Consider the following 13,980-nt stretch of genomic DNA (forward strand, 5'->3'; position numbering starts at 1 on the left):
CGCCTGCACTGTTGTACGCAGACTGTCTGCACGGTCACAAAACTTCTGATGAGGAAAATTGTGTAACACGGACAGTGCGCGAACCATTGTGGATGGCCGAAGTATACTTTGGGTTTCACAATGGCCGCCGCGTGCGTATGTCTGTTAATTCCACAAGACCTTAAGGTGTTCCATTCATCATTTTAGCTTTCCGAAGGGTGCTCGCGAGTGCCCCCTTTTGGCCTCTAAGCGCCCTTGATGCGCACTTTTGCCAAACCTACATGCACTGAGGTGAGCTCCCCCAGCAGACTTCTACTCAGCAGTCAAAGGCCCTGTCCCAAATGGCACACTTCATGTGCACTTGTGGTCTTGCGGACTTACAATGGCCGCCACGTGCGCATGTCCGTTAAGTCCACGAGACTGTAGGGTGTCCCATTCATCATTTTAGCTTTCAGAATGGTGCTCGTGTGCGCCCCCTTTGAGGCCGCTATGTGCCCTCTATGCGCACTTCTGAGAGTTCCGCAGCAGACTTCTACCTGACAGTCAAAGCGGCATTGCGTCACGAAAGTGTGGACTCAGAGGAAGAACGCGAGGGTTTAGGGTGCGATTTGGGACAGGGCCAAAGCGACATTACGTCACGAAAGTGTACTTTGAGGAAGACCGCGAGGGTTTAAAGCCAGAGTATACTTCACGTTCTGTCTCGCGCACAGCCACATCCAGGCAGCTCAAAGTATACTCAAACGCGGATGAGCATGCATGGATGAGTTTGACACAAGTTGTGTGTCTCCTAGCAATAATAAAGTACATGTTTCTGCGTGAGCTTTGTTGTGTTCCGAACAATTTAAAAGGCTGTTAATGTGTGATCCTAAGTCGATTAGCGTAATTCTTAGTTTTCTCTCAAGTATATGAGTGTTTTAAAATCTGTTTACATTTCAAAAGTCCTGTGTGTTCCAACCTTTAGTCAGAGTGGCTACGGATGTGAACTGAAATCAGGTTCACGTGCAAAGTAACAGTAGCAAATGTTATTTGCCCATGCACTTAAATTTGCATGTGCCTGAGAAACAAGTGCTCAGCCATATTTAGAATTCTGTCTTTGAACTTCTGTTTTGCGGTAGCCCTATAGCGTAGCTGTAGAAGAATAATTAGCTGGTGAATGGATTTACTTATTGTAGACTTAACTAAAGTTATCATATGCATTGTAATGTTCAAAGCAGATGTCATAACAAATGTCAGTTGATTGGGAAGATTTTAAAATGAGCAGTTCAGACGAAAAGCAGTGTTGAAAAGGGGCGAAGCTACATAAGGGCTATATATATATATATATATATATACAGTACATACACAAGAAATACTGTCAATATTCACCACTATATTATAGATTGACACATGACAAGTATATTGCAACAACATTTTTATTATCATTTAAGATGTCTTTAAAAGGATAGTTCACCCCCCCCCCCAAATAAAAAAATAAAATAAATAAAAAGTCATTAATTACTTGCTTTTTTGTCATTCAAAACAAGTATGACTTAGATATTTTTTTTAAATAATCTCAGTTCTTTTTTTCTTTCCTTTTTTGAGGAATAATTTCCAAAATTATTTAAAATATTTAATTCATTTCATAAGCTCCTTTTAATGTCACAATTCTCACACGGTCGGACCCCATGTAACTCCTCAGACCACCTAACAAGGAGTTCTGTGGCTAATGCATAGAACCCATTTATTCATTTGTGCACTTGCTCACCAAATGCAATAAGAGAAGTAGGGCAGCAGCATGTAAAATGATTTGACTGGTTGATGCAGTCAAAACGATATTACTTGATAGCTTCTCTAAATTGAATTTTTGGCAGGGAGGATTTTACGTGCTAAATGCTGATGGAAATGAAAGAGACAGTAGTCAAACATCACACAGGCTGGGCCCATTGACCTGCATATGCGAGAGAGACAGGCAGCCAGAAAACACACAGCAGCAACACAAAAAGGGCTCTGTGGCCCTGACGGCAATGTGGGAGCCCCTCACTGGTCTCACTGGCAGGAGATCATTGTTATTCTCAGCAAATCAGTGCATGGATGACACACAGCTTCATTCTTAGAAACATTTTCCCTCTATATGCACACACACACACACAGAGACTACATTATTCAGAGCCAGCCAGCTATTCATCTGACAGACAATCTTATGCTATAGCAAAGTAAATTAATGCAAACACTGCATCAATTAATGCAAAGCCTCACTGCATCTCCATAGAAAGCACATTAAATGTACCCTATATATGTTGACATGAATGAAAATACACAATAGTGAGTGGCATGAAGACTGCATCATCTTCTGAAGGTCATTGTATGATATGATAAAGGACAACAATTCAATGCTTTATGTTTTAAAACCATAACAAACATAGACTAAAGGCATAATTCACCCAAAAGTGAAAATTGTGTCATCATTTACTCACCTGCACGTCATTCCAAAACTGTATGATTTTTTTTTTCTGTGGAACACACTCACACAAAAAAAGTATATATATGTATATATATAAAATATATATATATGGGTCAAAGAGATTAAGATGTCCACATCAAAAGAAATGTACAAAAGTGATTTTATGTCCATAGAAAGCACATTAAATGTACACTCTAAAAAATGCTGGGTTAAATACAACCCAGTGCTGGGTAAAATATGGACAAACCCAGCGGTTGGATTGTTTTGACCCAGCGGTTTGATTAAATGTTTAACTCAACCTTCTGGTTAGTAACCCAACCGCTGGGTTTGTCCCTATTTTACCCAGCACTGGGTTGTATTTAACCCAGCATTTTTTAGAGTGTAAGTAGTGTCTACTTTTAAGGTTTCAAATAAGTTTTTGGAGAATAAAATGTCACAATTTGGTTGAAATAATGTTACATTGTCATTGAGTGTAACACAATATTTATGTAAAAATTCAAACAACATGCTTATTCTGACGTGTACATATTAAAATATATAAAATAATAAGGGAGCATATTAAATTTGATTGTTTTAAATGAGTAAAAATGCTTACTGACAAATGGGCAAAACCTAAGATAGTGGCAAATTTAAGAAAATGTAAAATTACAACTAATTAGTTTAAATATAAAAAAATAATAGGGAGCATATTAAATTTGATTGTTTTAAATGAGTAAAAATGCTTACTGACAAATGGGCAAAACCTAAGATAGTGGCAAATTTAAGAAAATGTAAAATTACAACTAATTAGTATTTGGGGTGAAAGTAATTAGTTTTGTAATATGTCATAAATTTATAAGAAAATGTAAAATGACAACTAATTAGTATTTGGGGTGAAAGTAATTAGTTTTGAAATATGTCAAATTTATTTTTGTTGTAAATATGCCTGACAAGATTGTTACACTGAATGACATTTTAGTGGGTGTCTTCTGTAAATCAGGGGAAAATCTATATTTATTTTTTGCTCGGAAAAACAAAAACAAACTTGCAATTCAATTTAACAGAATTTAAAAAAAGAAGCAACAACAATTTAAAGCAGTATTACACTTATTGTTTTTATGCTTAAATCCTTTTTTGTCTTTGACCCATATATACAGTATGTATATATATTTTGGTTCATATATGAAAGTCAGTGTTGTTTGGACCCCATTGACTTTCAGTCTTTTTGTGTGTTTGAGAAAGATGTTAAATATATAAAATACTAATCAGTAAAACAATGTTTTTTTTTATTAATAATGTGTTAGTTTGTTCCTTTCTATAATAACATGTTATAATTCTCTCTCTCTCTCTCTCTCTCTCTCTCTCTCTCTCTCGAGATGGATAGAAATAATCACATGTCTAAAAAGATATGTAGGACGTTATAGAACAGTTCCAGTCCTGGTTTCTGATTGGTCAATACAGCGTTCCAATAAGGACACAGCTATGACGTCACTTTTAAATGGTGTTTGTTCCTTTCTATAATAACATGTTATAATTCTCTCTCTCTCTCTCTCTCTCTTTCGAGATGGATAGAAATAATCACATGTCTAAAAAGATATGTAGGACGTTATTGAACAGTTCCAGTCCTGGTTTCTGATTGGTCAATACAGCGTTCCAATAAGGACACAGCTATGACGTCACTTTTAAATGGTTTATTGCTTAGCAACGTTCTGTTGTGTTCAATTGAATTTGCGGCTTTGTGGCCTTAATTTTTTTAATGCAGTAAATGTTTTGTAAAAGCAATAAGGCACTTGAGGCTGTGCTGTATTATGAATATAGTCAGTCTGCTGCACAATATAACGCAACTAAATAACACAACCCGTATTATATCGCTGAATTATATATCTGACTAAACTTTAAAAACGTAGTGTTTACATAACTATACATAGTGCACTGATGATACAATGATCTGTTACTTTCCCCCACTTTGACCAACATTAAGCACAGTAAAACACTAGGTTACTTACTAAAGCGCCGCTTCTTAACAGTAGCACTGCCGCTGGCGCCCTCTAGCGGCCAGAACTATGTGCTAGCCCAGCGGTGCCCGACAGTAGCACTGCTGCTGGCGCCCTCTAGCGGCCAGAACTATGTGCTAGCCCAGCGGTGCCCGACAGTAGCACTGCTGCTGGCGCCCTCTAGCGGCCAGAACTATGTGCTAGCCCAGCGGTGCCCGACAGTAGCACTGCTGCTGGCGCCCTCTAGCGGCCAGAACTATGTGCTAGCCCAGCGGTGCCCGACAGTAGCACTGCTGCTGGCGCCCTCTAGCGGCCAGAACTATGTGCTAGCCCAGCGGTGCCCGACAGTAGCACTGCTGCTGGCGCCCTCTAGCGGCCAGAACTATGTGCTAGCCCAGCGGTGCCCGACAGTAGCACTGCTGCTGGCGCCCTCTAGCGGCCAGAACTATGTGCTAGCCCAGCGGTGCCCGACAGTAGCACTGCTGCTGGCGCCCTCTAGCGGCCAGAACTATGTGCTAGCCCAGCGGTGCCCGACAGTAGCACTGCTGCTGGCGCCCTCTAGCGGCCAGAACTATGTGCTAGCCCAGCGGTGCCCGACAGTAGCACTGCTGCTGGCGCCCTCTAGCGGCCAGAACTATGTGCTAGCCCAGCGGTGCCCGACAGTAGCACTGCTGCTGGCGCCCTCTAGCGGCCAGAACTATGTGCTAGCCCAGCGGTGCCCGACAGTAGCACTGCTGCTGGCGCCCTCTAGCGGCCAGAACTATGTGCTAGCCCAGCGGTGCCCGACAGTAGCACTGCTGCTGGCGCCCTCTAGCGGCCAGAACTATGTGCTAGCCCAGCGGTGCCCGACAGTAGCACTGCTGCTGGCGCCCTCTAGCGGCCAGAACTATGTGCTAGCCCAGCGGTGCCCGACAGTAGCACTGCTGCTGGCGCCCTCTAGCGGCCAGAACTATGTGCTAGCCCAGCGGTGCCCGACAGTAGCACTGCTGCTGGCGCCCTCTAGCGGCCAGAACTATGTGCTAGCCCAGCGGTGCCCGACAGTAGCACTGCTGCTGGCGCCCTCTAGCGGCCAGAACTATGTGCTAGCCCAGCGGTGCCCGACAGTAGCACTGCTGCTGGCGCCCTCTAGCGGCCAGAACTATGTGCTAGCCCAGCGGTGCCCGACAGTAGCACTGCTGCTGGCGCCCTCTAGCGGCCAGAACTATGTGCTAGCCCAGCGGTGCCCGACAGTAGCACTGCTGCTGGCGCCCTCTAGCGGCCAGAACTATGTGCTAGCCCAGCGGTGCCCGACAGTAGCACTGCTGCTGGCGCCCTCTAGCGGCCAGAACTATGTGCTAGCCCAGCGGTGCCCGACAGTAGCACTGCTGCTGGCGCCCTCTAGCGGCCAGAACTATGTGCTAGCCCAGCGGTGCCCGACAGTAGCACTGCTGCTGGCGCCCTCTAGCGGCCAGAACTATGTGCTAGCCCAGCGGTGCCCGACAGTAGCACTGCTGCTGGCGCCCTCTAGCGGCCAGAACTATGTGCTAGCCCAGCGGTGCCCGACAGTAGCACTGCTGCTGGCGCCCTCTAGCGGCCAGAACTATGTGCTAGCCCAGCGGTGCCCGACAGTAGCACTGCTGCTGGCGCCCTCTAGCGGCCAGAACTATGTGCTAGCCCAGCGGTGCCCGACAGTAGCACTGCTGCTGGCGCCCTCTAGCGGCCAGAACTATGTGCTAGCCCAGCGGTGCCCGACAGTAGCACTGCTGCTGGCGCCCTCTAGCGGCCAGAACTATGTGCTAGCCCAGCGGTGCCCGACAGTAGCACTGCTGCTGGCGCCCTCTAGCGGCCAGAACTATGTGCTAGCCCAGCGGTGCCCGACAGTAGCACTGCTGCTGGCGCCCTCTAGCGGCCAGAACTATGTGCTAGCCCAGCGGTGCCCGACAGTAGCACTGCTGCTGGCGCCCTCTAGCGGCCAGAACTATGTGCTAGCCCAGCGGTGCCCGACAGTAGCACTGCTGCTGGCGCCCTCTAGCGGCCAGAACTATGTGCTAGCCCAGCGGTGCCCGACAGTAGCACTGCTGCTGGCGCCCTCTAGCGGCCAGAACTATGTGCTAGCCCAGCGGTGCCCGACAGTAGCACTGCTGCTGGCGCCCTCTAGCGGCCAGAACTATGTGCTAGCCCAGCGGTGCCCGACAGTAGCACTGCTGCTGGCGCCCTCTAGCGGCCAGAACTATGTGCTAGCCCAGCGGTGCCCGACAGTAGCACTGCTGCTGGCGCCCTCTAGCGGCCAGAACTATGTGCTAGCCCAGCGGTGCCCGACAGTAGCACTGCTGCTGGCGCCCTCTAGCGGCCAGAACTATGTGCTAGCCCAGCGGTGCCCGACAGTAGCACTGCTGCTGGCGCCCTCTAGCGGCCAGAACTATGTGCTAGCCCAGCGGTGCCCGACAGTAGCACTGCTGCTGGCGCCCTCTAGCGGCCAGAACTATGTGCTAGCCCAGCGGTGCCCGACAGTAGCACTGCTGCTGGCGCCCTCTAGCGGCCAGAACTATGTGCTAGCCCAGCGGTGCCCGACAGTAGCACTGCTGCTGGCGCCCTCTAGCGGCCAGAACTATGTGCTAGCCCAGCGGTGCCCGACAGTAGCACTGCTGCTGGCGCCCTCTAGCGGCCAGAACTATGTGCTAGCCCAGCGGTGACCGACACTAACAGCACTCTTTACTGAAACACGATGTTCAGTTAATCAACACTCACACTTTCTATGACTAAAAACATTGATTAAATAAACGGCATCGTCACAATTACAGCAGAAATACCAAAAATAAAAAAATATTTAGCTAATATGGCGGCTTCAGACATGGTGTTGGACAATAGAGGGAGAAGTTCAGAACCACTGCTGTACATTGAATGCTTATGGTTTTCATGTCATCTCCAGGAAGATAGAATGCAGAATTATTAGAGAGTGTCACTGTGACACACCACCTTTCAAACTCCTTGAACAGAACCAGCTTAGATGAGATAAAGTACCTAAAGCCCTGAACTAACTCAAGCCTGAAGAGCCTTTGCCCTGTGAATCTGTTAAGATGATTGATTTGCCTTTATTTAACCAGGAGAGAAAATTACTTTAACAATGAATAGTTCTACATTAGACACTTTTATAAATACATGGACGGGAGCAGCAGGAAGTGTATACATTTTTGTTTTCATGCTTGTCTTTCCTGTTATCATAGCAGTTTGTAATACATCAGCAAATATGAAACGGGTTGAATTTTGTCTTTATTCTTTTCTGTGGAGTTTCTATTATTTATTTAATTCATTTATTTTTTTACAGATGCACAAATTACATTTTTGGGTAAAATTATGAAAAACATCAGCTTCTTTGTTACTGCAATGGCAAAAATGATATTAATAATTTTGAGATTACAAGGTAACGGCAGTAAACTGAGAAAATTAGCCAAGTTCAAACTTGCAATCAAACAACATTTCACGTTAATGTTTACAAACTTAAAAACACAGAAACAATGCTAAAATGTAACTTAAAATGGAGTTGAGTTAAAACCAAGCAATTACAATTCCACTAAGAAAAACTAAAAATAATAAAAAAATTCCACTAACAGTTTAAAGATGCATCCCACATGGATTCATCTAAAAACGGTCACAAGCAGCACTTTGCAAATAAGAGACACACAACATAGTGAATAGCTCAGAACCTTTATTCAGAGGGCAACAAGAGTAAAATATAAAATGTATGGGCTGTTTTCCTTTCTTTCAGGCGACAGAAATTAATTTCAGAACCACTGTACAGGAGAACTATCCCTAGAGGAAAAGAGTCAAGAGTGGTGCGCTCTCAATGCTTGTGAAGCCCCTCGAGATGTCTGAATGGATGAAACCCCACAGTTCACCCTCCTCCGCCATCAGTGCTCTAGTTCTCATTGCAATGTCTCTGTAGTTTTCCTCATGCTTTTCCTTTTAATTTTTCGCTACATCTCTGCAGTTTTTAAAAAGTAAAAAAAAAAAAAAAGTCCTTCAAAAAAATAAAATGGAGCAAACACATCTAATGTTCGGCTTCTTAACATCTACAGTATATATATATAAATACTTACATAAATATCTTACATGGAAAACCTAATTCAGAAAAGGAAAAAAGCAGAGGAGAACGTTGGAGGAGGGGGACGGGGGACAACTGATACGGAGTGTGTTTGTGCGAGTGTGCATTTCATGTTAGAGGCAGGACAGTGTGCACACACAGATTCGGGCGTTTATGTGGGTAACGGTATAAACGGCGCATTCAGTTAGCCCAGTATGGAGAGCTGCTGTAGTTGGACTTGCCCTGACTCTTCTGCATGCTGTTGGCCTGACTGCGTTGGCCCTGCAGAGGACAAAAAGAGTCAACATTAACCCTAAAAAGCTTACTGGATCATATTTAATATGCAAATTAACATTATCAAAAATTTTTGCTGAAAACCCTGTTGCACACAATCTACTACATGCCTTCCATCACCTGTTTGAGAGTTTATACTGAAGTTTAACAAGGAAAAGGCATTGGAGTATAATTGTATAAGTGTCCCCCTTCAGGTTGTGGTTCACACCTTTATGCAGTGAACATTTTCTGGACTGAAGCTACTTGGGTTTACTTGATTATCCATACATCATTAAATAGAAAAATCACGTTAAAATGCATTAAATTTGATAAATCAGGCTTCTGAATAACATTCATCGTGTTACTCTGCATTGTTTTGCCCCCAAAGGAAATTCTACAGCACTTTGATGATAAAACTAAGCATTTATCATATTATTGAGAGATACAATGAGAGGGCTAATATTTATATGCATTTTAAGTAGACTGTTAAGAGTACACATTAAGAGTTAACATAAATCCATCTTTTTGGCCATTTAGATATAAGCAACTGCACCAAATTTCATATTGTTGTTCCATTTGGGCCCCTGAATAAAACTGGGTTTTTTTTCTCTCCATATCAGCGCCATATTCTCCTATATCATATATGAGCCATAAAAGCCTGATGTATCAAACAGTACTCAAAACACTTTTTTTATTATTATTTTAAAATAATAATAAAATTGAAAAAACTTCCATTTCACAGAGTTAAGACACAAACTGCTTCATAGGAAAAAGCTTTAAAACATTTCCGAAACACCTCTGAGCATTTGATTGTGAATACTTGTAGGCATGATGTACCTGTGTGTCTTGAGCCATGTGGTGGTGCATTAACTGTGAGGGGGGCTGCTGATGGGGCAGTATGTGAAGGAAGGGTGCGGGGACATATCCGGGGGCACCTGCGGGGTTAAGCGGGCCGGTTCCTCCCAGAGCTGAGGGCAGGCTGAACGCAGGGCCGGCTGCTGTAGGGAAACCCTGCTTGTCAAACGACTAGAAGGGTCAGAGAAGAGAAATGAGATTAATGGCCCTGCAAGGACCCCATAAGTATATAAAAAAAAAGGAATATTTAGTTTCTAATATTAATACGATTTTAAAATGTTAATTTCAAAATTAAATTAAAGGGGTCATATGATGCGATTTCAAGTTTTCCTTTCTCTTTGGAGTGTTACAAGCTGATTGTGCGATCGCAATGACAGTTCAGACGCTGAGGAAATTGTAAATGTTTAATCATACACGTTTAATGGACCACAGCCATACAATTATTAGCCTGCCATGCGGCCAAGAGAGCAGGGACAGGCCAGGATTATTCTAATAATAACTAAAATTTATCCGTGCCATTGATCCTGGTGACCACGAACTCGACTATGAATAACTTTTACCCGCTTTGAAGTCCCGATCTGAATCAAATGATTTGCGATACACGCTTTGAAGTCCCGATCTGAATCAAATGATTTGCGATACGCACTTTGAAGTCCCGATCTGAATCAAATGATTCGCAATACGTGCTTTGTAGTCCCGATACGCGATCCGATTGAAGCGCTTCGAAAAAGTGAATCATTTTGCAACGCAATGGTTTAACTGATTCAGAGTTTCAAAAAGCTCAGTTGATACTGTAAATGTTCTTTGCTCACTTTCCTATATAATTTATTAGTTGTTTGGATAACCATTGAAATTAAACGTAATGTTTTTATTAAATTGTGATCACGTTAAATAGCCTACCGTTTCAGTCATATTAAAACATTTTGTGACATGACACATTATCTGGTACTTAAAAAGACGGGTTTATGATGTGCTTTAACAGATTACACTAACATTAGGTTACTTTAAAGCCTTTCTCGGAAAAAAAGTTTTCAAAATCATCCCTCCCTCTGCTTTTTTCACAAATCGCACCCTGTGTGTGTGTATATATATATATATATATATATGGGTTTTTCACATGACACATAAACAATGATATTTCAAAGAGTCAATTCACATTCACCACAATCTCTGGCAGTTCATTATAATGTATAATAAACATTTCCTATCACATAGCCTAGTATTCAAATCTGGAACATGCAAATATTTGTGTGTGTGTGTGTGTGTGTGTGTGTATTCTGCAGTTCTAAAATACTGATGTTGTTCACAGTAATTTACTTATTTCACTTCAAAATAATACAAAAAAATTAAGGTTCTGCCTAAATGTAAACATAACAATTACTGTGTATAACATTAAATCAATATTTTAGAATTGCAGAATACACACACACACACACACACACACACACACACACACACACAAAGAGTCAATTCACATTCACCACAATCTCTGGCAGTTCATTATAATGTATAATAAACATTTCCTATCACATAGCCTAGTATTCAAATCTGGAACATGCAAATATTTGTGTGTGTGTGTGTGTGTGTGTGTGTATTCTGCAGTTCTAAAATACTGATGTTGTTCACAGTAATTTACTTATTTCACTTCAAAATAATACAAAAAAATTAAGGTTCTGCCTAAATGTAAGCATAACAATTACTGTGTATAACATTAAATCAATATTTTAGAATTGCAGAACACACACACACACACACACACACACACACACACACACACACTAATATCTGCACTAAAAATCTCGAAAAAAAGCTAATTTGTTCCAGAATAGAATACTATGTGATAGGAAATGTTTATTATACATCATAATGCAGTGTTTCCCCTAGGTTTACGGCTAGGGGAAACATCAATTTATTAAGTTTAACAAAAATTACGTGTTTTATTTTTTTCCAACCTTGTGTTTTATTGTTACCAAATTCCGAAAGCATAAAGCATAAAAACAAGTTTCATTTACTCTTACAATAGCCTTATGATTTTTTGCTCAGAAATTCTGTGTTGTGAATTTACATTTTTAAGACATAAAATATTCATTTAATCTATCTTTTAAGTAATGAAAATTAAAAAAAAATTATTTTATGGAAAATAAAGGTCATTTAATGTTACAATTAAAACATTGAATAAATATTGTATGATTATTCTTTAAAAATAAGGTTATAATCATTTTAGTAGTAGCAGCCTATTACTTACATTCTACTGAACAATAATATATTTCTGCCGCAATGCCTTCAAGTTAAACCAAACTTTTATTTTGACGGGTTGCCGTGAATACCTTTACGTTTCTGTGTGTATATGATATAAGGATAGTTTTACTCAAATGAAATGGTCAAATGCTCATGAAGTGACTCTCAGAGCAGTTCTGGAGATGTTCATGTATTTATGTCCTCATTCAGTGAGAAGGCAGACGTTAAAATCACCGCAAGCATCACGCGCGCTTCAGTACATGTGGTAAACAAAACCGCACGTCTGCCATTCATTAACACAGAGACACAAATTCATATTTAAATAGTCATTTTGCGGCTTAATATTTACAAATACTAGTGGGAGTGTGCACCCTTGTGTGCGTGTGAGTGTGTGTGCGCACACCCGCGCATCGGGGCGGAACTACACTGTGTGTGATACAGAGAGAGCGACCATAACGTAGAGCAGTGTTTCCCAACCTTTTAGTCGCGGCACCCTTTGGAAATTAACAAATTTGTGGCACCCTACAAAATTAATTGTCACAATATTTGAATTTCTAACTTCGATATAATTTGAAAAGTATAGATATTCGGTACAGCAGGGAAGAACTGCAGAATATACTGTCATACAGATCTTTTTAATATTATAAAAAAATTGTCCATCAATTGTGGCAATCAGCAGGCTAATTTCTAATGAAAAGACCAATTTATATGACAGATTTAATTTAGGCTTTTATTCATATGTAAACACTGAGATTGCTAGCTATAATGGTAATCAAGCAAAGTTTTGCTCACTCAGTGTATTTTTTATTTTACAGTTTAGCTTGATTTAAAACTTATCCAAATAATGTTTAATCCTAGAAAGTGCTTATTATCAGAGGACACGTGAGCATAATGGTTAGCAGATCAATGAATGAGAGGGCAGCATTACCAGAGTTGCCCATTTATCACACCTTGTTACAGCACTAGTGGGAGTGTGCACCCTTGTGTGCGTGTGAGTGTGTGTGCGCACGCCCGCGCATCGGGGCGGAACTACACTGTGTGTGATACAGAGAGAGCGACCATAACGTAGAGCAGTGTTTCCCAACCTTTTAGTCGCGGCACCCTTTGGAAATTAACAAATTTGTGGCACCCTACAAAATTAATTGTCACAATATTTGAATTTCTAACTTCGATATAATTTGAAAAGTATAGATATTCGGTACAGCAGGGAAGAACTGCAGAATATACTGTCATACAGATATTTTTAATATTATAAAAAAATTGTCCATCAATTGTGGCAATCAGCAGGCTAATTTCTAATGAAAAGACCAATTTATATGACAGATTTAATTTAGGCTTTTATTCATATGTAAACACTGAGATTGCTAGCTATAATGGTAATCAAGCAAAGTTTTGCTCACTCAGTGTATTTTTTATTTTACAGTTTAGCTTGATTTAAAACTTATCCAAATAATGTTTAATCCTAGAAAGTGCTTATTATCAGAGGACACGTGAGCATAATGGTTAGCAGATCAATGAATGAGAGGGCAGCATTACCAGAGTTGCCCATTTATCACACCTTGTTACAGCACAGTAGGGCTATTGCAGACAGAAACAATACTGTACTACATAGATGTTTTTTGATTTTTGAGTGAACTTTGCTGTTCCGTTGAGCATGAACGGTATATGAGCGGAGCACACACGCGCATAGAGCGAGATAATACGCAGAGCGTCACACCACGTGAAAGTGAATCCTGAGCGATGAACTAATTTTCGGCAGCCGGAATTTCAGTGCATCTCTAATTATTAGCGACATCAGAAATTGATATTATATAATAGCTGCTTTTATGAACATTTTAGCAATTTAAAAATATTAAAAAAGGATTTTTTACACGGCACTCCTGCTCTCGACAGACGGCACCCCGGTTGGGAAACACTGATGTAGAGACCTAAATGACATGCCGTTGTGTAAATAAGATAAATAACATAAGGCTATTTCGTTTGTTTAATAAAAGAACAAGGTATAGACCGGTTCTATCGGAAAGGTAACTTTAAATGACTTCTGTTGTGATCTGGGGCTATAGAGAAAATATAATTAAATAAAATTAACTTGACCTTCAAGGGGCGCCGGCCGCCCCTCTAAAATAATGGCAGGGGAAACACTGTAATGAACTGCCAGAGAT

At 41.5% G+C, this 13,980-nt stretch overlaps 1 protein-coding gene across 1 annotated transcript in view; it reads right to left on the reverse strand.

The window, feature by feature from the left end:
- Positions 1-8,049: 8,049 nt before the first annotated feature.
- The window catches only part of LOC107548245 (ubiquitin-associated protein 2-like), a gene marked incomplete at its 5' end in the record, with an annotated part of 46,158 nt that continues 40,227 nt past the window's right edge, over positions 8,050-13,980 (reverse strand). The window contains 2 exons of the mRNA XM_016228879.1: positions 8,050-8,734; positions 9,563-9,751. Coding sequence (XP_016084365.1) covers positions 8,654-8,734; positions 9,563-9,751 — 270 coding nt within the window. The remainder of the gene's footprint in view (positions 8,735-9,562; positions 9,752-13,980) is intronic.

This window comes from Sinocyclocheilus grahami, unplaced genomic scaffold, assembly GCF_001515645.1.
Source record: "Sinocyclocheilus grahami isolate Dianchi unplaced genomic scaffold, SAMN03320097.WGS_v1.1 scaffold345.1, whole genome shotgun sequence".
NCBI classification, from domain to species: domain Eukaryota; kingdom Metazoa; phylum Chordata; class Actinopteri; order Cypriniformes; family Cyprinidae; genus Sinocyclocheilus; species Sinocyclocheilus grahami.